At 37.0% G+C, this 26,592-nt stretch overlaps 1 protein-coding gene and 1 pseudogene across 2 annotated transcripts in view; one reads left to right on the forward strand and one right to left on the reverse strand.

Annotated features, from left to right (window-relative positions):
* Nucleotides 1–895: 895 nt before the first annotated feature.
* On the reverse strand, nucleotides 896–16,618 carry LOC124508317 (transcription factor BTF3-like; annotated as a pseudogene).
* Nucleotides 16,619–24,207: 7,589 nt separating this feature from the next.
* The window catches only part of MIA2 (MIA SH3 domain ER export factor 2), a 106,562-nt gene continuing 104,177 nt past the window's right edge, over nucleotides 24,208–26,592 (forward strand). For both annotated transcript variants that reach the window (XM_047075643.1, XM_047075639.1), the window contains exon 1: nucleotides 24,208–24,322. In XM_047075643.1, the coding sequence (XP_046931599.1) occupies nucleotides 24,208–24,322 (115 nt within the window). The remainder of the gene's footprint in view (nucleotides 24,323–26,592) is intronic.

Genomic DNA, 26,592 nt, shown 5'->3' on the forward strand with positions numbered 1-26,592 from the left:
AAACTCTTTCACCTTCTGCCTTTAAGTTGAAAGCAGTTTCCTTGGGCTCTCATAAATGCTTTTAAGATTTCTTGCTTTTTTTTTTTTTTAACATTTATTTATTTTTGAGACAGCACAAGCAAGGGGAGGGGCAAGGAGAAAAGAAGACACAATCCGAAGCAGGTTCCCGGCTCTGAGCTGTCAGAGGGCCTGACGCAGGACTTGAACCCACGAACCGTGAGATCATGACCTGAGCCGAAGTCGGATGCTTAACCAACTGAGCCACACAGGCGCCCCCATATTTTGTTTTTAATTAAATTTTTTCATATGTCTTTTGAGCGTATTAAGGTCCATCACTTAATGTTTTTTAATAAGGACACTTTTCTCAGCTTACCTGTCATAATAAAGAGTCAAATATACTTCCTAGGACATTTATAATTCAGGTTGTTTTACATTTAATTTTTAATTTATCATAAAATGATTCGTTAAATAAAAAGATATAGGAATCAACTTTTTCAAAAAAGGTGCTATTAATAATCCCAATATAATTATTGAATAGTTTTGTCTTTCTCCCTATATTGAAATGTAATCATAGAGCAAATTAACATATTTTCATTGGTCTATTTATAGACTCTATTCAATTGAGTGCTGTTGCACTAAGGTTGTGTTATGGTAGGTTTTAATATCTAGTGTGCTAAATTCTCCCCCAATTATGTGTTGTTTTTTTAACTAGGCAAAGAACTTCATTAACCTCTGTTTCAAAATTTATTCCCAGGCTTCTTCAGCTTAATTAGCTGTGAAGAATGAATTGTGACAAGCAAAAAACTGAAAAGAGCTGCTAGTGGCTAGGGGACTTGGGCTTAAAACTATCAGATCTAGATTTTATCAGGTTCATGAACAAAATTTTAAAAAGCAGTTATAAATAGTAGCAGATGCTACTGTAAAGTGGCATCTTCCAGTAACTTCTTTGAGTTCTGTCTTCTTCAGAAGCCAACTTCCAATCACATTGTTGCATTCTTGGAAATGCATGAAAATTATCCACAAGATCTGGAACTTCATTATCAGTCGCTTCAGTAGCAAGTGATGCTTTTCCATCCCCAGAGAGTTTAGACAGAACTTCTGCCAGTCTCCTTACACTAGTCCCACTGTCTGTACCAAGCTGGGTTAAGATGCTGGGTAGGCTTTCTGTCAGCAGTTTTGCCTCAGCATGGCCTGTAATGGTGAAAGTACTGGCTGCCAGAGACACCTGAACTTTAGAGTTGTGATAATGCCTCACTGTTCCTTGATTTGTAAATATAGTCACCTCTTCAGTGTGAGAGATATTGTTGACTCCTAATATTCTTTCAGGAGAACTAAAGATTTTTTCTCTTCTGCTGTAGCTATTCTGTGAACCACCTTCTTTCTGCAAGCAGTTCCTTTTCCACCCGTGCGTACTTGTGCCTGCAGTGTGGCGAGTTTCTCCTGGCTCATGATAGTTCCTTTCTTCTTGTCAGGGTGGAAGTGGGGTTGTGCAGGGAGCTAGGGCTGTCACTCAAGGGGTTGCAGGCAGACCAGCTGGGATTAGGGGCACACAGGGATGCCCCCAATTATACTTTTCCAAATGTTCCAAGATAATATGTACTTAAAATTTTTTTTTCAACGTTTATTTATTTTTTTTGGGACAGAGAGAGACAGAGCATGAACGGGGGAGGGGCAGAGAGAGAGGGAGACACAGAATCGGAAACAGGCTCCAGGCTCTGAGCCATCAGCCCAGAGCCTGACGCGGGGCTCGAACTCACGGACTGCGAGATCGTGATCTGGCTGAAGTCGGACGCTTAACTGACTGCGCCACTCAGGTGCCCCAATATGTACTTTAATGAAAACTTTAGAATCACTTTTCAAGTTTCCAAAAAACTAATTTTGACGTTGATTGTATTGAATTTATAACTTAGGAATAATCAACATCTTTAGAATATTGACTCTGACTAAACAAACTAGTGTTTCTCTCCATTTATTCTATCATATATGTTAGTAAAATTTTAGTTTTCTTCCTATAGGTTCTGCACATTTTTATTAAGTGTAGGCCTAGGGTTTGTGTGCATGTGTCATTTGCTATTTTGAATAGGAATTTTTCCTTGCATCATATATTCAGTTAGTTGTTTATAAATAGAAAATTTGGAGATATTTTTCCAGTCTGCAGGAAGCTGCTTTGTTTTCCTCTTGTTTATAGTGAAGACTTCTGTGACTATTTTCCTCTCTCCAGTGACTGATTGAATCATAGTTAAAGAAACCAAGTAAGGCACTTCACCAGAAAGATGAAAATTTCTTTTTTTTAAATTTATTTAATCTCTACACAATGTGGGGGTCAAATTCATGACCCTGAAATCAAGGGTCGCATGTTCTGCCTGAGCCAGCCAGGCGCCACAAGAAAATTTCTTTTTGTTACAGGTTGGACCTATAACATGTTTAACTGATTTGAATGATAAGTCTTAATTCAATAATAGCTAATTTTTTCCCCTATGGCTATTACCAACAATGCTCTGTTGAACCTCCCTCTGGTATCAGGCTTTCTTAACAATTTGGTCCAATTCTGTACCCTTAAAAAAAGCCCTTTTTTTGTGAAATTGAGGGACAAAAAGGGTTGAAAAGACTTTGCTTACTACATTCTGTTTTATAGTTTTGACTTTGGAACCATGTGAATGGTTCATATAAAAAACTTGAATCAACAACCTAACCTTACACCTTACAGAGCTGGAAAAAGAACAGCAAATAAAACCCCAAACCAGCAGAAGACAGGAAATAATAAAGATTAGAGCAGAAATCAATGCTATTGACACCAAAAAACAACAGATCAATGAAACCAGTAGCTGGTTCTTTGAAAGAATTAACAAAATTGATAAACCCCTAGCCAGTTTGATCAAAAAGAAAAAGGAAAGGACCCAAATAAATAAAATCAAGAATGAAAGAGGAGAGATCACAACCAACACAGCAGAAATACAAACAATAGTACGAGAATATTGTGAGGAATTATATGCCAATAAAATGGACAATCTGGAAGATTTGACCTCAGCTGCAGCAACTTCTTACTCAACACATCTCCAAAGGCAAGGGAAACAAAAGCAAAAATGAACTATTGGGACTTCATCAAAATAAAAAGCTTCTGCACAGCGAAGGAAACAATCAGCAAAACTAAAAGGCAACCGACGGAATGGGAGAAGATATTTGCAAATGACACATCAGATAAAAGGTTAGTATCCAAAATCTATAACGAACTTATCAAACTCAATACCCAAAAAAAAAAAAAATCCAGTGAAGACATGGACAGAAGACATGAATAGACACTTCTCCAAAGAAGACATCCAGATGGCCAACTGACACATGAAAAAATGCTCATCACTCATCATCCAGGAAATACAAATCAAAACCACAATGAGATACCACCTCACACCTGTCAGAATGGCTAACATGAACAACTCAGGCAACAACAGATGTTGGCAAGGATGCAGAAAAAGAGAATCTCTTTTGCATTGTTGGGAATGCAAGCTGGTGCAGCCACTCTGGAAAACAGTATGGAGGTTCCTCTAAAAATAGAACTACCCTATAACCCAGCAATTGCACTAGTAGGTATTTATCCAAGGGATACAGGTGTACTGTTTCTAAGGGGCACATGCACCCCAATGCTTATAGCAGCACTATCAACAATAGCTAAAGTATGGAAAGAACCCAATGTCCATCGATGGATGAATGGATAAAGAAGATGTGGTATGTATATATACAATGGAGTATTACTTGGCAACAAAAAGGATGAAATCTTGCCATTTGCAACTACGTGGATGGAACTAGAGGGTAGTATGCTAAGCAAAATTAGTCAGAGAAAGACAAATATCATATGACTTCACTCATATGAGTACTTTAAGACACAGAACAGATGAACATAAGGGAAGGGAAGCAAAAATAATATAAAAACAGGGAGGGGGGACAAAACATAAGAGACTCTTAAATATGGAGAACAAACAGGGTTGCTGGGGGGGGTTGTGGGAGGGGGGATGGGCTAAATGGGTAAGGGGCATTAAGGAATCTACTCCTGAAATCATTACTGCACTAGATAGTAACTAACTTGGATGTAAATTAAAAAAAAAAATAAACAAACTTGAATCAAAAGGAAAAGAAAATCCCTAAAAATGTGAAACAAATAGATACAAGTGAACTTTGGAGTATATCATTGATGGTATAACCACACAGAAAAAAGTATTTGAAATGACTTTAAAACTCAATCATTTGATATACCTTCCTGGCAGGATATATCTTAAGTAAATAAAATAGTCAGTTGTAATTGGTAGTTCTATTGTTAGTGGTAATATTAGTATTGTCACTTTGAAACTACTTTGTGCACTATGTATATGTGTATATATATATATATATATACACACATATGTATATATGTGTATATATATGTATATATGTATATATATAATGCATAAACAAGTAATTATGTTAATTTCATTAAATATTTTCTGTGTAATAAAAGATACAAAAATATAAAATATAAATAAAAATATAAAATCAAAGAATTTAAGGGAAAACTCTAATTTCATTTGATTTGGAAATAACTATATGAATTCATAATTTAGTGTTCTTTCAAAAATTCACATGTTTCCTAGCTTTGTCTACAGAGTGGGCATAGAAATAATGACAGTCCAAAAGTGGTGAGGCATCCCAGTGCTGTAGTCTCTGAATGCTATTTTCCAACAAAAAGAAGCAGGGCTCCTTGAAGAAATGGCTGACCCTAGATCTAGGGCAGGAAATGTACAAGATGAGCTTATCATGATAGAAAGCAGGGATACTAAGGGGCACTTTTGGAGGTTTCTGGGACAACTCATTCTTTTTTATTTTTTTAAGTTTATTTATTTATTTTGAGAGAAAGAGAGAAAGGGTGCAAGCCGGTGAGGGGCAGAGAGGGAGAGAGAGAATCCCAAGCAGGCTCTGTGCTAGCAGCACAGAGCCCGATATGGGGCTGGATCCCTTGAACCATGAGATCATGACCTGAGCCAAAACCAAGAGTCAGATGCTTAACTGACTGAGCCACCTAGGCACCCCTCTGAAAATTTTGTTTTAAGTGACACTGTACCAATGATGGCTTTGTTATAACTTTTTTGATACATGTATCAAAGTTGGGTTTTTTTGGTTTTTTTATGGGGTTTCTGGACCACAAGAGACACTAGAATGCTGATTTTCATTTGCATAGTAATAAAAATCTGGATATTAAATAAGCACTCAAGTTCATCCTCTGCTTTTTGGATTATGTGATGGTTAATATTATGTATCAACTTGACTGGGCCACGAGTGCCCAGATTTTTGGTTAAAAATTGTTCTTGATGTGTCTGTGAAGGTGTCTTTTATTTTTTTTAAGTTTATTTACTTTGAGAGAGAGAGAGAGTGCACTCACACATGAGCAGGGGCAGGGCAGAGAGAGAAAGAGAGAGAGAGAGAGAGAGAGAGAGAGAGAGAGAGAGAGAGAGAGAGTCCCAAGCAGGCTCCTCGCTCAGAGCAGAGCCCAACTTGGGGGCTCTATCTCACAACCTGAGATCATGACCTGTGACCTGAGCCAAAATCAAGTCCATTGCTTAACCGACTGAGCCACCCAGGTACCCCTGTTAGGGTAATTTGGGTGAGATTAACATTTGAATTGGTGGACTGAGTAGAGCAGATTGCCCTCCCTAATATGAGTGGCCCTCATCCAATGGCCTGAATAGAACAAAAAGGCTGCCCCTCCTACAAGTAAGAGGGAACCCCTCCTGCCTAACTACTATGAACTGCACATAGGGTTTTTTTCAGCCTTTGGACTTGGACTGAATGATTGGCTCTTGAGTTCTGAGCTTGCTGGTTTTTGGACTGAAACACTACTGGGTCTCCTGAATCTCAAACCTACAAACTTGGATTGGAACTACATCATAGGCTCTTTTGGATCTTCAGCTTGCTGACTGCCCATCCTAGAACTTTTCAGCCAATTCCTTATAATCTCTTTACATATAGCCATCCATACTATTGTTCTATTTCTCAGGAAAACCCTGACTAATGATGATTAATTACTCTGTTTGATATCCCTTCACTTCTGCAGGTTTGAATTTTAACTTCTAATCTTCTCAGTTGAAAATAAAAATTAAAAATTAGTACACATTAAAAAATAGTCAAATGAGAGGTGGCTTAGTTGGTTGGACTTCTGACTTTGGCTTAGATCATAATCTTGGGTTTCATGGGTTTGAGCCCCGTGTCGGGTTCTGTGCTGACAGCTCAGAGCCTGGAGCCAGCTTCAGATTCTGTGTCTCCCTCTATCTCTCTGCTCCTCCCCCACTCAAGCTCTGTCTCTCAAAACTAAATAAACGTTAAAAATTAAAAAAAAAAAAAAAAGTCAAATGAGAGTGGAGGTTCCAAGATAGTAAAAAATGCTCCCTTGAGAATGGTAAAGAAAACTTCATGAACCTGACATTTGTAAGAATGTCCCCCAGAGGTCCATGTCCCAGTTGGGGAACTCTGGAGTGTGAAAAGCTCTACCTCTAAGTCAGAGGTGATACTGTGTAATCATTATTCCTGGGCAGACAGAAAGATGAAACTTACCTCCTCTCCTCTCACTTGCAATTAAGTGGAGCCATGTACTTCATTTTGGCCAACAGAATGTAGACAGAAGTAATATAAACTACTTGCAGTTCTGGTCTTTAATAGCATTGGATGTGATTCTCCATCTCTCTTCTTCCATAGTGACCTTGGATGCCTCATATTTCAGATGGTATAGCTATGTTAGCTACATCAAGGACAACTCACATCAGACAGTAGTGTGAAAAAAACACAAATTTTTATTGTATTAAGTCACTGAGATTTGTGGGTTGTTTAAAAAAATTTTTTTTTTAATCTTTATTTATTTTTGAGAGAGAGACAGAGTGTGAGCAGGGGAGGAGCAGAGAGAGAGGGAGACACAGAATTGGAAGTAGGCTCCAGGCCCTGAGCTGTCAGCACAGAGCCCAACTCGGGGCTCGAACTCACGGCAGGGCTGGAACTCACGAACCATGACATCATGACCTGAGCAGAAGTCGGGCATGGGATAGTAAGATTATGTTTATTTTGCTTATGAACAGTTTGATAAAAAGAATTCCCAAATTATAGAGTTAGATTGACAGTCCAACACAAGAGTTCTTAAGAATGGAAAGGAAGATGTGACTACAGAAAAAAGACACAGAGGGATGCAATGTTAATGGGCTTTGAGATAGAGGAAGGGGCCTCCAAGAAGGTGGAAAACACAAGGAAACAGATTCTCCTGTTGAGCTTACAGGAGAGAACAGAGCCCTGCCAACACCTTGATTTTTGCCAAGTGAGGGTTTCATTGGACTTTTGACCTACAGAAAAATAGGTGAATTAGTGAATAATTAAATAACTAAATGTGTTTTATTTATTTATTTTAAATTATTTTTTAAAGTGTTTATTTTTTTTTGAGAGAGAGAGAGAGGCAGAGAGAGAGAAGGGGACAGAGGATCTGAAGAGGGCTCCACACTGATAGCAGGAGACTGATGTGGTGCTTGAACTCACAAACCATGAGATCAAGACCGAAGCCGAAGTCGGAGGCTCAACCAACTGAGCCACCCAGGTGCCCCAAATGTGTTTGTTTTAAGCCATTGTCTTGTAATTTGTTACAGCAACGAATAGGAAATTAATAGTTATATAATTAAATAATGACACTGTGATTATATTAGCTTAAATAAAATATACTCAAATTTCACCTGATTCTTTTTATCTTTAATGTGGGTATTAGAACATTACATATATGGCTTACTGTTTATTTCTATAGGACAGTGCTGATTTAGAACATTATGGCTGGATCATTCTGTGTGTTGGAGAATTGCAAAATTAATTTTTGAGAATTCTTGGACTGTCCTCAAGCCCTCCTTTGGGTTACCTTCAAGGTAGGTCTGGGAGATAACTTTCTATTTAGTCATTAGACCTCTTGAACTCCTCAGCTTTCATAAAACAGTATCAGTCTCATCTCCATTCTGCTGAGTTAAAGCATATGATTCAGCATTAATAGGCAAGATAGAAGAGTTCTACATGTTCTACATATTGTCAGGGAACATGACCTCATACTCACAGTTGTTCAGTACTTACCTATTTGAACAAAATCACAGTTTAGTGTTCATTTAAAGAAGTCATGCTATTGCTGAAATTACAGAAGCCAAGATAAATGTTACACATCTTTCTATAGGCCTAGTTCAGGACTAACAATAAATTTTTGCACAGAACATACTATAGGGTTTTTTTGTGATGGAAACCTGGCTAGACACTATCTAGACACCAAGTATTTCTTCTTTGTGGGTATACATTTCTTAGCCTTCCTTGGAGTTAGTTTGTAGCCATGTGATTAGGTTCTATCCAGTGGTAGTAGGCAGAGGAGATAATACTCTGCTGTCAGCACAGAGCCTACTTTGGATCCTCTGTCCCCTCTCTGTCTGCCCCTCCCCTACTTGTTCTTTCCCTCTTTTTCTCTCTCTCAAAAATAAATGAACATTAAAAAAAAGCATCAAGAGGAGCTTTAAAAAAATCCATCCATTATCATTCACACATTCTCTACTCCTTCTATATTAACTTCAGAGGCTACATGTTGAAGATGGCAAAATCACAAAATGGAAGGATCCTGGATCCCTGAGATACCATGTGGAAGAAAGCCACCAAGTGAAGTTGGATGACTGAGTTTGTGAGTAAGAAAGAAGCCATTGATTTTTTTTTTAATGTTTGTTTATTTTTGAGAAAGAGAGACAGAGTGTGAGCAGGAGAGGGGCAGAGAGAGAGGGAGACCCAGAATCAGAAGCAGGCTCCAGGCTCTGAGCTGTCAGCACAGAGCCCGATGCAGGGCTCGAACTCAGAGACTGAGAAATCATGACCTGATCTGAAGTCAGACGCTCAATTGACTGAGCCACCCAGGTGCCCCAGCCATTGCTTTTTTAAGTCAAAGAGATTTTTGTGGTTTATTTGTTGCCATAGCATATCTTAGCTTACCCTTAATAATACAGTTCTGTTTAATAATGACTTTTTAAGAGTTGTTTAATTCTGGAAATCACAGGGGTAAGTTTATTTCCAACTACCCATAATCTTCAAAGTACCCATGCCCATCATCTAGCAGGTAGACAGCTCTGGAAATATAACTAATTAAAAAATGTGGAAATATTCCATGTATCCTTGGGGGCGTATATAAAAATTCATAAAGTTATATTAGAAGACCATGATAAATTTTGTTATAATTCTATAAAGTTATAGTTTGGTGACCTACTGGAAACTGGGTACTTGTAGATTTTAAACAAAGGTAGTACAGATGGCATTTCTCTTGTTTCTATTCACGATATCAGGTCTTAGTATTTTCCAAAATAAAAAGTACTTCTTCAACTACATTTTTATTATTTCAAACCATGTTCCTACATTTTTCCAGGTAGCTACATTGTTAAATTATTTCTAGATATTTTGGAAGCTCAAAGAATAATGGCAAAACTCCTCTGTACTTTTTATTTATTTAATCATTGTTTTACATATTTCTTTTTTTGTAATGTTTATTTTTGAGAGAGAGAGAGAGAGAGAGGGCATGAGCAGGGGAGGGGCAGAGTGTGAGTGGGACAGAGGATCCAAAGTAAGCTCTGGCTGACAGCAGAGAGCCCCATGTGGGGCTCAAACTCACCAATCATGAGATCATGACCTGAGCAGAAGTTGGATGCTTTACCGACTAAGCCACTCAGGCACCCCTCACATATTTCTTTTGTAATTAATAGGAATATTAATTATATATCAGAACCTACTTTATTACTGAAACTGATAAAGTTTATATAGTATTTATACTTGTAACAAGCCAATGAGGCTATTTAAAAAAATCCTTCATCGGGGCGCCTGGGTGGCCCAGTAGGTTAAGCGTTCGACTCTTGGTTTCAACTCAGGCCATGAACTTGTGATTGGTAAGATCAAGCTCTGTGCGACAGCGCGGATACTACTTGGGATTCTTTCTCTCTTTCTCTCTACCCCTCCCCCACTTGCATGTGCTCTCTCTCTCTCTCAAAATAAACTTTAAGAAATCAATTTAAAAAATAATAAAAATTCCTTATAAACACACAGAAACCCTGTTTTTATATTTTTATCATACAACTATGGTGGGAAATGACATTCGATTCAGAATCCTAGACTGATGTCAAAACTAGCAGCACTTCACAAAGCCAAAATTGTACTTTTTTGAAGGAGGAAATGGGGTGAGGATAAGAGGATGAAAAAGGGCCACGAAGAATGATACACAGAAGACATTTGTAGAGTCATTACTTTCCCAAGAGTTTAGAGGGATATCTCTGTACTTTGTCCTGTCCAGGTGAGTCACAGACTCATACACCTCATAGCTATACTAGTGACAATGTCATGGCCTCCTGTAGTGTTGTTTCTAATAATGCACATGCTTAAAAGTTCAGGAGGACTAATCACAAGGAACTTTAATGCTGAAAGATGCAAATTTTCTTCACTGAGGGCTTTGGGAATGAGATGTTTAAGATGGCATAGGTATGAGATCTTGAAAACATATTAGAAGTTATGACAGAGTCAAGTTTAGTCATAGTATGCAATGATTGTAATGTGAATTTTTGCTTCTGTAGTTATCTGTAGGAAACTTGAAATCCCAACCAAATCTCTCTTGCCTTCAAGATCATTCCTTTTGCCTTCAATTTACATATGTGCTGAGAAATAGAAATTCATTTTACTGCAAGTTTAAGAAACATGCTATTTGAAAAGTATTGGCAATTATTTCCCAGGATCTCATAATATGTTCCAATCCAAATACTAATTACTCACTTATTCTCACTGTTTATGAGGTTAACTAAGAGTTGCTATCAGATGTCCCTTCAGTTAGACTAAGCATTAGCTTAGTCCAGAGGGGTAACTTATGGGAAAAAAATTGAGAGCAGTAAAGTTAATCCAATAGTAGAGACCTTGTTTGGAGTTTCCTTGGGTGGTAAGATCTGCACTATTGAAATGAGCAAGGACATGATTAACATGCTTTAAAAATTGTAACTGGAAAGGGAATTTGTCATTCCTACACAAACCATAATAAAAACAATTTTCAGATAATTCCAGAAACTTCCAAAATAGTGTGGCTTGTGAAGATAAATTCCCAAGATTTCTTTCATCACATTGTGGGAGATAAATAAACAGAACATAATCTCACATGACCCAGGAAAAAACCCATAAATTGTCAGCTCCTCAGAGTCACTGGCCAGGATGACATCAGGCCACATTTTCTAGGATCTCAACTAGCAACCTTGCCCCACAAAAATAACTTTTTTTTAATGTTTATTTTTTGAGAGAGAGAGAGACAGAGCACGAGCATGGGAGGGACAGAAAGAGAGGGAGACACAGAATCTGAAGCAGGCTCCAGGATCTGAGCTGTCAGCACAGAGTCCGATGTGGGTCTTGAACTCACTGTCTGTGAGATAATGACCTGAGCCAAAGTTGGATGCTTAACCCACTGAGTCACCTAGGTGCCCCCCCCCAAAACTTATTAAGTTAGTAAATGCCCTGGATCTTATTGATTTGATGTCAAGTAAATTATTTTTTGGTGCCAAAAAACATACACTTAAGATAGTTGTGTGAAATCTTGTTGTAATGAAGTGTAGACTCGTATACATCATAAATGATAAACAGTGTTTAAAAATATTATGTCTTGGAGAAATTTAAAATAAACTCCTACCGTGATAGTAATACAAAATGTTTGAGGCCTTTGTTATATGATTGCCTTCTATGAAGCTATGGTGAACTCAAGTCACAGTTACTCCTGAGGCTAAAGCCTGGGTATATTTAGCAGTACAATTAGAGTAGATTTAGTGGATTAATTCGGGTTGATGGACAAAGCCTTGGAAAATACCTTCTCAAATGAATTCTTATTGTCTTTATCATTAACAGTACATTGTTAATACAGTTGGCTGAATTAGAACGGTACCAGTGCTTATTCCTGAGGTTAGTCAGATTGTATACTTTTGCTCTTTTTTATTTTTTTAATGTTTATTCATTTTTGAGAGAGAGAGAGAGAGAGAGAGAGAGAGAGAGAGAGAAAGCGGGAGAGGGGTAGAGAGAGAGAGGGAGACACAGAATCCAAAGCAGGCTCCAGGCTGCAGAGCCCTGCCCAGGGCTCGAACCCACAAACCACGAGATCATAATCTGAGCTGGAGTCAGACGCCCAACTAACTGAGCCACCCAGGTGCCCCTACTTTTGTTCTTTTTTAAACTAAATAGGAGGTTTGTGTATGGTGAATCATTGAGTGTTATCCTGTAGATACAGGCTTAGGAGAAGAAAAAATGTGTGTGCTTGAACTGTTGGATCCATTCTATCTCTAATCCCTTCTGCTCTGTGAGGCTGCCTGTGGAGGAGAGGCCAGGATTCACAGCCTGGAGCCAGGCTGCACCCATCTCACCTCATTCAGCCCTCATTTAAGGCCGCAGAGACTGAGGTTTCTGCTTTTTTTCCCTTTCTAACCTTCCAGTTACTTCTCTCTTCCTTTCTCACTGCCACCTTCTGCCACCACGTCATTAGGAGGTTATTTGGAGGACTGTTATATAAAAGCAGACAAAATTGCCTGGCAGTGTATTGGGATCAGAATGGGTCATGGATATTATTTATGTAAGAAATAACATTTTAAAAACCAGTTATTATATTTCCAAATGTATTTTAATTAAATTCAGTGAGTCTTATAATTGATTTTTATTTTGCATTTCTTTTTACATGCTCGGTGTCACATTTGTGTGATTTATTTAATCTTTGACTAATGAAAAAAAGTCACAAAAGATACATTTATTTGTTTAAGCACCTTAAACTTTGAACTGGTAGAAAGGTTCAAAGGTAACCTTTATTGGAATTTTATCTTGAAATGATCAAAAGATATATTTATTTTGCTTTCAGTAATCTTATATTTTAAGTATCTTTCTATTTTGCTAAAGAATTAATAAACCTCAGGAAAAGAATTGGCAAAATTAAGAATTCTCCACATAATTCAGATAAAATAAGTTTTTGGATTAAATGTTAACTTGAAAATGACTTTGAGGGGTCATCAAAATGAAAAGCTTCTGCACAGCAAAGGAAACAATCAGCAAAACTAAAAGGCAACCAACAGAATGGGAAAAGATATTTGCAAATGGCATATCAGATAAAGAGTTAGTATCCAAAATCTATAACGAATTTATCAAACTCAACACCCAAAAAATAAATAATCCAATGAAGAAATGGGCAAAAAACATGAAAAGACACTTCTCCAAAGAAGACATCCAGATAGCCAACCGGCACATGAAAAAATGCTCAACATCACTCATCATCCAGGAAATACAAATCAAAACCACAATGAGATACCACCTCACAGCTGTTAGAATGGCTAACATTAACAACTCAGGCAACAACAGATGTTGGCGAGGATGCAGAGAAAGAGGATCTCTTTCGCATTGTTGGTGGGAATGCAAACTGGTGCACCCACTCTGGAAAACAGTATGGAGGTTCCTCAAAGAATTAAAAAATAAAAATTGCTACAACCCAGCAATTGCACTAGTAGGTATTTATCCAAGGGATACAGGTGTGCTGTTTCTAAGGGGCACATGCACCCCGATGCTTATAGCAGTACTATCAACAGCCAAAGTATGGAAAAAGCCCAAATGTCCATCGATGGATGAATGGATAAAGAAGATGTGGTATATATGTACAATGGAGTATTACTCGGCAACCAAAAAGAATGAAATCTTGCCATTTGCAACTATGTGGATAGAACTAAAGGGTAGTATGCTAAGTGAAATTAGTCAGAGAAAGACAAATATCATATGACTTCACTCATATGAGTACTTTAAGACACAGAACAGATGAACATAAGGGAAGGGAAGCAAAAATAATATAAAAACAGGGAGGGGGACAAAAACATAAGAGACTTTTAAATATGGAGAACAAACAGAGGGTTACTGGAGGGTTGTGGGAGGGGGGATGGGCTAAATGGGTAAGGGGCACTAAGGAATCTACTCCTGAAATCATTGTTGCACTAGATGCTAACTAACTTGGATGTAAATTAAAAAAATAAAATAAAATAAAATTTTAAATAATAATAATAAAGTGACTTTGAAGCATGCCTGGGTAGCTCAGTTGGTTGGTTGAGTGTCTGACTTAGGCTCAGGTCACAATCTCGTGGTTTGTGATGGAGCTCCACACTGGGCTCTCTGCTGTCAATGAGGAGCCCACTATGGACCCTCTGTCCCTTTCTCTCTCTGCACCTCCCCTGCTGGCACTTTCTCTCAAAAATAAAAAATAAACATTAAAAAAATAAAATAAATAAAATAAAATGACTTTGAACTGTTCTGTATGGTACAGTAGTAGTGGATACATGATTATGCATTTATCAAAACCCATAGAATTGAATGCTATAAAGAGTTAATTTTACTGTATGCAAATTAAAAAAAAAAATCAACTTGAATGGCAGGGAGACCCAAGATGGAATGTAGGCTATGGCAAATAAATCTAATTGAATTATAACTGTATGACACAACCACACTAACAGGGATGGGAAAGAAAGGAGCTGACTTAAATAACTGTAAAAAGTGTTTTGATTAGTTACTGTAAGGCTAAAGATAAAAAGACTTATACCTAAACATCTAATTCTTATAAACTTGTTTACCACAGGGTATGGGTTATCAATTTTGAAACTATTTTACACGTATGATAGGGTTGAACAATAAGTAAATATATTACAGACCATGGGCCAGTTTTCTTACTGTTGGACAACTTACTGTTGAGTGCTTTGATATTCCTCCCTCGAAGAGGTGGAGTTAGCTTCTCCTCTCTTGAAAGTAGGCTGGACTTAGTAACTCCCTTCAAATGAACAGAATATGGAAGAGGAAAAATAGTTACTTTACGTTGAAGACACCTGGCAGAACTTAAGTAATCAAGGTTAATATAACCAGTAACAGACATATTGATACCATGTATACCCCTCTGATAGGCTGTGATGAGGAGGGTACACCACTCTGATATTCTTCCCACATACTCTACAACTTTAGTGTAATCATGAGAAAGCAGCAGATAAATGCAAATTGAGGGACATTAAAAAGTGTCAATGTATGAAAAGCAAGGAAAGAATAAGAGACTGTCACAGAAGGTTGTCATAGAAGATTGAGGGGATAGGACAACTCAATACAATATAGTGTCTTGGATTTGATCTTTGAACAGAAGGAGGACATTAGTTAGAAAACTAGGGAAATTATAGTAAAGTCTGTAGTTTAGTTAATATATTGTACTAATGTTAATTTATTATGTTTGAACATTGTACTAGACTTATATATAAGATTATATAAGGTGTTGACTTGGGGGAAGCTGGGTGAAGGGTATACAGGAACTCTGTATTAGCAACTTTTCTGAAGTTCCAAAATTGTTTCAAAATTAATAACGCTTTTGAAAACAGGCTTATGAGTACTTTTTTAAAACCATCAAATTTTAATTTTTTTTCTGGAAATAATTTGCATTGCTTTACTTTCATTTACTTAACACGTCCTGAACCAAATTCATGATCTTCGTCTGTCTCTCTTCCAAACCTGCTCCTCTCCTGTGCTCCTGTCTCAGTAAATGGCACCACCACGTTCTCTCTCAGTTGTCCAACTAGGAAACAGAGTCATCCTTGACTTTTCCTTCTCCCTTGCTTTGTGTTTATCTTTTATTTTTGTTTTTGAGAGAGTTTGTGTGTGTGCATGCAAGCAGGGGAGGGGCAGAGAGAGAGGGAGCCCCTCTTGTGAGATCATGACCTGAGCCGAAGTCTGATGCTTAACCGACTGGGCCACCCAGGAGCCCCTAAAAGTAAAGTCTTAAAAAAAAGAAAAAAAGACACCTGGGGGATGAGGTACTTAGGGAGGTGGACACCAAAAGAGGCAAGAAGGAAATGTTGCATAAATGCGGACAGGATAGCAGCAGAGTGAAGGAGGATGATTTTGGAAGAGATGGCATAAGAGTATATAAAATTGACCCATATTGGTTCTTAAAAGACACTAAGCTATTGATGATTGGAAATTAATATGAATTAATTTTGCTCATTAACCTATTCATATAGCAGCCTGTTAAGCATTTCCTACAGTATTTGGGAATCCAAAGGCTTTCTAAAACTTTGTTTGCTGGATATTTACACTCTTACTGCTGCTACTAATATGAAACCATGACAAAGATACATATGGACTTAATTCTTTTTGTAATATTTATTTTATTTTATTTTTTTGTCATATTTTTAAAAGAAAATTCAATCAAAAGGATTATCTGACTGTTTGAAATGAGAGACAGTAGTTGAGCAGCACAACTGAAGATAGAATTTCATTTAGTCATGAAGCATAAAGAATCTTGCTCTTGAAATCAATTCATTTATTCATTCATGCATGTATTCTTTCATTCTTTCAATAAAAAGTTATTGAGTCATGTATTTATTAAAAGATTTAATCTAAGGTACTTGAAGAATAAGTAGAAGTTAGCAAAACAAAAACATGAAGTTATATGATAAAAATACAAATAATGTCATTCCCTTCCTTAAAACTTCCTATGGCTTCCCATTGCACTTAGAGTAAAACTTACACTTACTTCCACAGCCAAAAGTCCCTGCATGATTGGATCTCTATGTCTCCTACTTCATCTACCACTTCCACTTGCCTTTCTGTTTCTTGATTGTACATACCAAGGTATTTCTGACTTTTTTAAAAAAGTTTGTTATTATTATTATTATGTTTTTTTGAGAGCGAGAGAGTGGGAGGGTCAGAGAGAGAGAGAATCCAAGTTGGTTCTGCACTGTCAGGTCAGAGCCTGACACAGGGCTTGAACTCATGAACTGTGAGATCATGACCTGAGCCGAAACCAAGAATCAGATGCTTAACTGAGTCACCCAGGAGCCCCTATTTGTCACCTTAAAGCTTTGTCTCTTACATACTGGAATGCATCTGATATGATTCCTTCATTTTTTTTTCTTTAAATCATTGGTAATCAAGCTTCAGACAATGAAGTATGATCTCCTCCTTAATTCTTCTGTCTGCACAAAATGTTCTGTCTTCCTATTCCCCTATCTTAAGTCAAATGTCACTCTCTAGAGATGCCCTCCCTGACAACTTTATCTAAGTAGACACTTTTCTCCACAGTAACTTATCACTACCTGCACTTATCTTGTTCATTTATTTGTTTGCTTGTTCTTTTCTGCCTTCCTTCATTAGCATGCGAGGTCCATGAAAGCAAGGACTTTGTCCTGTTCACTCCTATATCTCCAGTCCCTAGAAGAGTGTCTGACACATTATGGGCATTCAGTAAATAATGTTTACCCTGAAGGATAAGATTTATATTTGAAATTTTTTTATATTTGAAATATTAAGCTCACTAGTACAAAGTTGGTGCTCAACAAAATTAAATTCCTTTCCAATACATAGATGAGACTAATCAATTCAGCCCCCTGATCAGCAAATATCTCACACGTATGTTGAAGATGTTGAAGATGTTGCATACTATTAAAAAAAAAAACACATAGTAAAGGAATAATGACAGTGGGTGGGATATTCTCTCATTGCTCTTCCTAATCCACTCTTCACTCTGCCACTGTGTTCTGTGTCCCTGGAACACAGATCTTTAGTGCTACTTCAAAGGGTTTCCTTATTCTCTGGCATCTGGCTGGATTTGGTCAATGAAAGTTACCCCTGGGAGTTCAGAAAAGTAAAAGAGTGAAGTTTTCCTGACTGAGTTCCTTTACTGATGTCTTCGAGTTCCTGTTCGGCAGCCCTCTCCCATAGTTCTCTCCAGACAGTGGTCACTGTTCCTTCATGCTGGGGATGTTACATGCCTTGTTGGTTTCCCTGAACCCTGAACAGTGTCCACACTGTTGCAAACAGCACTTCATGAAAATTTCCTCAATGATAGAGTAGTGCCATCTCTCAAAATGGAACACCCGTCTATCTCCTGTTAGAACTCCAATACCGGCAGAATAAGAAAAAGCGGGCAGAATTAAAACTTGGCCTTCAGCAACACAAAAGCAACAAAGGTAAAAGGAGCCATGGAGTGACAAGCACATATCGTGGCCCCAAATGTGCGTGTTCTGCCACCTCCCACTTTTGTGTCTTTGGATCACTAGTGTCTGAGGTTGTGTTCTCTAGAAGTAGATGCTGAAAAGAGTTAGGGGTTCAAGGGATCACCACTAATGAAAGGAAGGGGGAGAAAGCAGGATTAGGCAAAAGGTGAAGTCAAACTACAGTGCAGCTCTACAAAGCTTCAGTTAACCCAACAGGGAACTCTGGAGTGAGGAATGCCTGTCAGAGTGTCTCAATTGGGCTGAAATGCCTCGCACCTTTGTACTCTCTTGTCATTTATCCACTAGATTCGCCAGATCATGCAGGAAGGGGTGATCTTGGGTAAGGTGGCTCTCTGCAGCTGAGACAGACCTTGAAGTCGCTGTCTGCCAGAGCCTATCTGCTACCTGTACTCCCTGCTGGTGAGCAGAAGGTCTTACCTTAAAGAGAGAATATGGAAGGGCCATCTCTATGTCTTCCACACCAGTCTGAATCTTAATCTTTCTTGGGCCTATCTCTCACTGCACATCTATCTACCATGGTAACTGTTTTCAAAGGCTTTGTTCTAGTACCCTCTCCCTAGTAAAAACTATCTCAGCTTAATTAGTTCAGCTTATCCCATGTACCTTCTAATCAAGTTTCTCTATCTTACGTATTTATAGAGTAACAGGCAGCTGGGTAAAGAAAATATGTTCCCATTTTAGGAAATCTGATGTACTAAGAGACAAGATAGTATAGTATCAGATTATATAGTATCAGAAACATATAGTATTTCTGATTATATAGTATCAGAAATAACATCACCAAGCAGAAGCACAGCATTCATGATTTTGTCTTTGTATTGTAATGGAAAGGGTTGCTCTGTGATATTAGCTCTAAGATACTGAACATGTGTGGCTTTGATGATTCATTCTTTAGCTTTATACAGTAAGTACTCTTATCTCCTGTATCGTCTCTGAAGAATGCCATAGTTCTTCCAAATCAGTATTTCTGACTGTTACCATGAAATCTTCCTCAGCAGCAGTATTATATTTTATTTTTTAATTTAAATTTAAAAAATTTTTTTATTTATTTTAATTTTATTTAAATCAAAGAAAGTTAATAGTGTAGTAACGGTTTCAGGAGTAGAATTTAGTGATTCATCACTTACATACAACACCCAGTCCTCATCCCAACAAGTGCCTGCCTTAATGACTATCACCCATTTGCCCATCCCCCCAACCAACACCCCTCCAGCAACCCTCAGTTTGTTCTCTATTAGTTAAGAGTCTCTTATGGTTTGCCTCCTTATCTGTTTGCAACTTATTTTTCCTTCCCTTCCTGTATGTTCATCTGTTTTGTTTCTTAAATTCCACATATGAGTGAAATCATATGATATTTATCTTTCTATGACTTATTTCACTTTACATAATACACTCCATTTCCATCCACATTGTTGCAAATGGCAAGATCTCATTCTTTTTGATTGCTGAGTAGTATTCCATTGTGTATGTGTTTATATATATGTATGTATATATATTGCAATTTATGATATTTATTTTTTTAATTTTTAAAACATTTTTTAAAATTTACATCCAAATTAGTTAGCATATAGTGCAACAACGATTTCAGGAGTAGATTCCTTAATGCCCCTTACCCATTTAGCCCATCCCACCTCCCACAACCCCTCCAGTAACCCTCAGTTTGCTCTTCATATTTATGAGTCTCTTCTGTTTTGTCCCCCCTCCCTGTTTTTATATTATTTTTGTTTCCCTTCCCTTATGTTCATCTGTTTTGTCTCTTAAAGTCCTCATGTGAGTGAAGTCATATGATTTTTGTCTTTCTCTGACTGACTAATTTTACTTAGCATAATACCCTCAAGTTCCATCCACATAGTTGCAAATGGCAAGATTTCATTCTTTTTGATTGCCGAGTGATACTCCATTGTGTATATATACCACATCTTCTTTATCCATTCATCCATCCATGGACATTTGGGCTCTTTCCATATTTTGGCCATTGTTGACAGTGCTGCTATAAACATGGGGGTGCATGTGTCCCTTCAAAACAGCACACCTGTATCCCTTGGATAAATGCCTAGTAGTATAATTGCTGGGTCATAGGGTAATTCTATTTTTAGTTTTCTGAGGAACCTCCATACTGTTTTCCAGAGTGGCTGTGCCAGCTTGCATTTCCATATATACTTATTTTTTTAAAGTGTGTTTATTTTTGAGAGAGAGAGAGAGGGAGGGAACCAGTGGGGGAGGGGCAGAGAGAGGAGACAGGATCTGAAGCAAGTTCTGTGCTGATAGCAGAGAGCCCAACCTGGGGCTCAAACTCACAAACAGCGAGAACATGAACCGAGATAAAGTCAATTGCTTAACTGACTGAGCCACCAAAGTGCTCCTCCATTGTGATATACATACATCTTCTTTTATCCATTTGTCAGTCAATGGACATTTGGGCTCTTTCCACAATTTGGCTATTGTTGATAGTGTTGCTATAAACATTGGGGTGTTATGTGCCCCTTCAAATCAGCATTTTTGTATCCTTTGGATAAATACCTAGTAGTGCAGTTGCTGTGTTGTAAGGTAGTTCTATTTTTAATTTTTTGAGGAACCTCCATACTGTTTTCCAGAGTGGCTGCACCAATTTGCATTACCACCAGCAGTGCAAAAGAGATCCTCTTTCTCTGCATCCTCGCCAACATCTGTTGCTGCCTGAGTTGTTCATGTTAGCCATTCTGACAGGTGTGAGGTGGTATCTCATTGTGGTTTTGATTTGTATTTCCCTGATAATGAGTGATGTTGAGCATCTTTTCATGTGTCTGTTAGCCATCTAAATGTCTAGCAGTATTATATTTTAATATTGACCCAACACTTGACCTGAAAAATGCATCAGCAATTAGATAATATCTAAACAGCATAATATGATCATCTTTATGGTAAAAATTGATGCTTTGGTTTCTTATTTAAAAATTTTTAAACGTTTATTTTTAAGAGAGAGACAGTGTGCCAGTGGGAGAGGGGCAGAGAGAGGGAGACACAGAATCTAAAGCAGGCTCCAGGTTCTGAATAGTCAGCACAGAGCCTGATGTGGGGCTTGAACCCACAAACTGTGAGATCATGACCTGAGCTGAAGGTGAATATTTAACCGAGGCAGCCGGGTGCCCTGATGCTTTGGTTTCTGTAAACCAAATGTTCTTATCTCTTTCACGTACCACATCTACACTTGGGTCTGTTAGAGATGGTTGACATTATGCTACCACATTTCAGATATCTTGTTAAATTATATTTAAGTGATGATCTGAAAATACAGTGAAATAATCTGAGTATATTATATAGTAAGAAATGAGGAACATTTCTAGTAGAAGAAAATCTCCAGGCTAGTATCTTAGGCAAGAATTTTCTCCTGTTTTTCTTGACTCACATTTCCTTAAAGCCAATCAATAGACAATTTAAATTTAGCTGGGTTCCTAACTTAAAACAAAATAAGCATGTGACTCTTAATCTTGGGGTTGTGAGTTCAAGTCCCATACTGGGTGTAGAGATTGCTTAAAATTAAAAAAAAAAAAGTCTTAGAAAACAAAATTAATTAGTTCACAATTTAGCTGTAATGTCTTTAATATTGAATACAAAAAGTATAAATAATTTTAATAAATATTCTTGATTTGATATTATAAATTATGCAAATAATTCTGTGCCTAATTTTGAAGCTGAAGAGTTAATCCTTCTTTAAATGTCTTTGACAAGTTTCTAGACTTGTAAAAGTTTTCAAGAAACTAACCTAAAGCTTTTTGGGTGTGCATGTATATAACTATGCAGTGTTCTGATTGCAAGCCAAATGATCCTCAAATTCATGCTGTATCAGATTCTTTCTAAAGATGTAAAAATCTTTGATCTGACACAGGCGGCTTCTTACTAAAGTTTGTTTTTGGAAAACGAACAAAAAACACTGTTTTTGTTTTGTTTTGTTTTAGGATCCTGAAATAAAAGCCCTTCACCTTAGCTTGCTCAGGTGCTAGATATTTATTTATGTCAAGCACTAGAGGGAAGTGTGGTGTCACACAACTGCTATATTCTGCAAACCATGTACACTGTGGCATGCCCAAATATAGAGAAGAGGTACAGCAAAGAAGGACTTAGAAAAATACTTTCTCAAGATTGAAGTAGACAGGTGTGGTTTCCCCAGATCTACTGAGATCTAGTGTTTTACACAGAAAGTCCCAATATAGGGCTTTGATCCTTTTTAAGCAGCAATAACATTCAAATAACTGATTTTCATAGCTTTATTGTTATTTTACAACAAGATATGCCCCTGATTTTTTGTTTATTTATTTTTGCTATGTCGCTGATTTAAAAAAAAAAAAAGGCAAATAAAGTACAAAGAAAAAGTGAACACAACTTGGAATCATACTATATGTTCTCACTGTATGGGGGAGGATTCTTGTAGATATCTCTCTCCAGTGACAGAAATATGCAATTTTATTTTATTTAAAAATTTTTTAAACATTTATTCATTTTTGAGAGACAGAGAGAGACAGAGCACCAGCCGGGGGGGGGGGGCGGGGGGGCAGAGAGAGAGGGTGACACAGAATCTGAAGCCGGCTCCAGGCTCTGAGCCATCAGCACAGAACTCGATGAGGGGCTCAAACTCACAAACCGTGAGATCATGACCTCAGCTGAGCTTTTTTTTAAAAAAAAAAAAAAAAAAGCTGAGTCATGACCTTAGCTTAACTGACTGAGCCACCCTGGTGCCCCAGAAATATGCAATTTTAAATACATGGAATAATACTGTACTTGTTGTGTCTGGAATAGTTTTGTTTCAGATGGTAATAGACACCATTCTGTTGTGGCAAAGTATAGTGTATGAATAGGGGGAGTCGAGTGTCTAGATTTAAATTTCTTCTCCACTCACTGTGTGGCTATCGGCAAGTGATTTAATCTATCTCTGTGTACCTCAGTTACCTCATATGCAAAATGGGGATGATAATATTACCTACCTTAGACAGTTGATGTGGGAGTTAAATCATACAATTGTTTAAGACAATACCTGGAACATATGAAGTACTTACCACATTTTAACTAGTTTTCTTCTTATTATTTTTATTTTTATTTTATTACTTTTTATTTTTTTTTTAAATTTTTAATGTTTATTTTTGAGAGAGAGAGAAGGAGAGAGACAGAGCATGAGCAGGCAAGGGGCAGAGACAGATGGAGACACAGAATCTGAAGCAGGCTCCAGGCTTGAGCTGTCAGCACGCAGCCTGATGTGCAACTTGAACTCACAAGCCATGAGATCATGACCTGAGCTGAAGTCGGACGCTTAACCAACTGAGCCACCCAGGCTCCCCTCTTAGTTTTTTTTTTTTAATGTTTATTTATTTATTTTGAGAGAGAGTACACACGCACCAGGGAGGAGCAGAGAAAGAGGGAGAGAGAGAATCCCAAGCAGGTTCTGCACTGTCAGCACAGAGCCCAACATGGGGCTCGCTCAAACCTACAAAATGTGAGATCATGACCTGAAAAGAAATCAAGAGTCAGACGTTTTACCAACTGAGCCACCCAGGTGCCCCAATTAACTATTACTCTTACAATTTTCAACTTCATAGTAACACTGAAGGTTTTTAAAATATGAAAGTGGGACTTTTTTCAAATAACCTTCATCATATTTCAAAACCATGCTTTTAATATAAATTATTACTGCTTCTACATATAACTATATACTTTCTCCATTGATGTTGGTATTTGCATGAGACAAATACTCAGTTTGCATTTATTGATTGATCTACCTGAAGACTTTAACAGAAAGAGATGAATTCTAAAACAGGTTTAAGAACTGTCCTGTTGAATGCAAGGTACCTTTAAGTCAGATGGTTTTACACAGGTCACTTTTACAATCCATGAGTCCAACTAAAAATCTGTTAATTATTAAACCATTATGTATTATCTGGAGACCTGACACTGCAGATTGTGAACAGACAGCGTTTGTCCCTCAAGTTAAATCTAAACACCAATTGAAAAATGTAATTATCAAGAGATTTAAAAAAAAACAAAACTTTTTGTCTTAAATTTAGTAGAGAAAGTGGGATAGCTCTTGTTTTGACTGGCATAAACAGGTCTATGGCCTAAACAATTGGTTTAAACCTTGTTTGAGATTCCTGCTTGTTTTAGCATGGCGGCGCTTGGAGTTCACAGAACTCTCCTTTTGGTAATTTCTCTGACAAAGTGTCTGGAGGGCACAAAACTGCTGGCAGACTTTAAAAAATGTGGTGACTTGGAATGTGAAAGTAAGTTTGTTTTTCTTTTTTGCCTTCTTTTCCTCTTAAACTGAGGTTCTGAAATGACATAATATGTTATTGTGGGCATGTATGATAGAAGTAAGCATTAATATCATTGAGAAATATTTGCAGCTATAAAATATACTTCACTAAAAAAAGAAAATGCTAGAAGCAAAGCATTTTGTAATAGTTTTTAATATAAATATATCAAGGGGCAAAGATCAGCCTGATACATAAATATATCGGAAATTATAAAGATATTAATCCAGGCCTCAAAAACAAACAAATCAGCACTTTTCCTAGTTTTTAAGATAGCTATAATTGATTTGTATTGATTTGTATTATTGTCTAAACTTTATCAAACAATCATTTCTGTGTTCATTTATTATGTAAAAATATTAAAATCAGTGTTAGGAGTGCATAATTTTATTTATATCCTTGAACATTAAATTTCTCCTTTCTTTTACAAAGAAAAATTAATTTTCATTTTACTGGTTAAGAAGTTATTTTCTGTTATTAGCATTATGGTGCAAAAGGAATAGTATCACAATATATTACAATTGTTTTACATATATTCTATCTCTCCAGTATGTGAGAATTATTTTTAATTTGCAATATGTAAATTAAAAATCCAAAATATTATTAGTAGAAATGTAAATAATTTATAAGTAAATTTTTATGAGTACACATTTTCCTTAATCATTTGGATATGCAATTTGATATATAGAGATTTACTAGATGATGTTTTATAACAATAATAATCTTTCTTTCCTTCTTTATTCTTCATCTTAGTTTCCTTAGGGCCAGACACCAAACATAGAAAGGAACATTCAAATTCATAGTAATTTATAACATTATTTTAACTTTAATTGTATGACTTAATCAAAATGTTTTACATATGTTAGTATAATTATAATAGGTAATATGTATATTACTTTATGTATTGAAGGGCTAGATCTAGTATATGGGGTTATGACCATTCATAATTATTGAGGGCCTATTATTTGTTGGGTCTGGGGGGGTAGGAGTGTATACCTAAGAATAAAATGAAATGTCAGATAAATTTCTTGCCCTCCAGGAATTTTCATTCTAGTGACAGGTCAACATGAAAAAGTAAATATCAATACAGCATAAGAATAATAGGTAATATTGAAGTTCAGAGAAGGGCAGAATAGGCTGGACCAATTCAGGATGTCTCATAGAAGAAGTAGAATATGAGTTGACCATGAAGAGAGACTGAAGAGTTTCTGAAGGAAAGAGCAGAAAGAAAAAGCTCAGAATATGGAAGGCAGATGTTGCAGTGCAAATAACCTCAGTGCAAATCTGGCTCCACCATTTATCAAGTGTGCGACCAACTTTCTAAGGTTTAAAGGATCATTTGTTAGATCGATACAAGATTATTGTATAGGTCTGTTTTGAGAATTCAATAAAATAAAGATATGAAAGAGCTATCATAATGCCTAGAATATACTGTAGTCCCCTTTACCCATGGGTCACTTTTCATGGTTCTAGTTACCTGCGGTCAACCATGGCCCAGAAGCAGATGATCTTGCTTCTGACATACGGTCAGAATGTCAATAGTAGCCTAATGCTACGTCACAGTGCTTACCTCATGTACCTCACTTTATCTCATTTTATTTAGTCATTCTATCATCTCACATCATTGCAAGAAGAGTAAGTACAGTAAAATAAGATATTTTGAGAAAGAGATCACATCACATAACTTTTATTTTATTTAAAAAAAATTTTTTAATGTTTATTTTTGTGAGAGAGAGAACAGGGGAAGAAGGGTAGAGAGCGAGAGAGAGAGACACAGAGTCTGAAGCAGACTCCAGGCACCGAGCTGTCAGCACAGACCCAATGAGGGGCTCAAACTCATGATTGTGAGATCATGACCTGTGCTGCAGTTGGACACTTAACCGACTGAGTCACCCAGATGCCCCAGCATCACATAACTTTATTATAGTATATTGTTATAACTGTTCAATTTTACTATTAGTTATTGTTTTTAATCTCTTACTGTACCTAATTTATAAATTAAACTTTATTATATGTATGTATACATAGGGAAAAACATAGTATGTAGGGTTTGGCCCTATCTGTGGTTTCAGACACAGAGGTCTTGGAATGTATCTCCCTCAAATAAGGGGGACTAACTACTGTAGTAGGTACCAGGAAGAAAACGAATTATCTTTACCTTTCCTTCCTGACAAGATGGTAATAACATATTCCAGGGACAATGGACAGATGAACTTGACTGTAAAGGAATAAGAGGAAGG

Source organism: Lynx rufus, unplaced genomic scaffold (assembly GCF_022079265.1).
Source record: "Lynx rufus isolate CCGP_SWC_20201006 ecotype Redwood Valley unplaced genomic scaffold, mLynRuf1.p SCAF_13, whole genome shotgun sequence".
Classification (NCBI taxonomy): domain Eukaryota; kingdom Metazoa; phylum Chordata; class Mammalia; order Carnivora; family Felidae; genus Lynx; species Lynx rufus.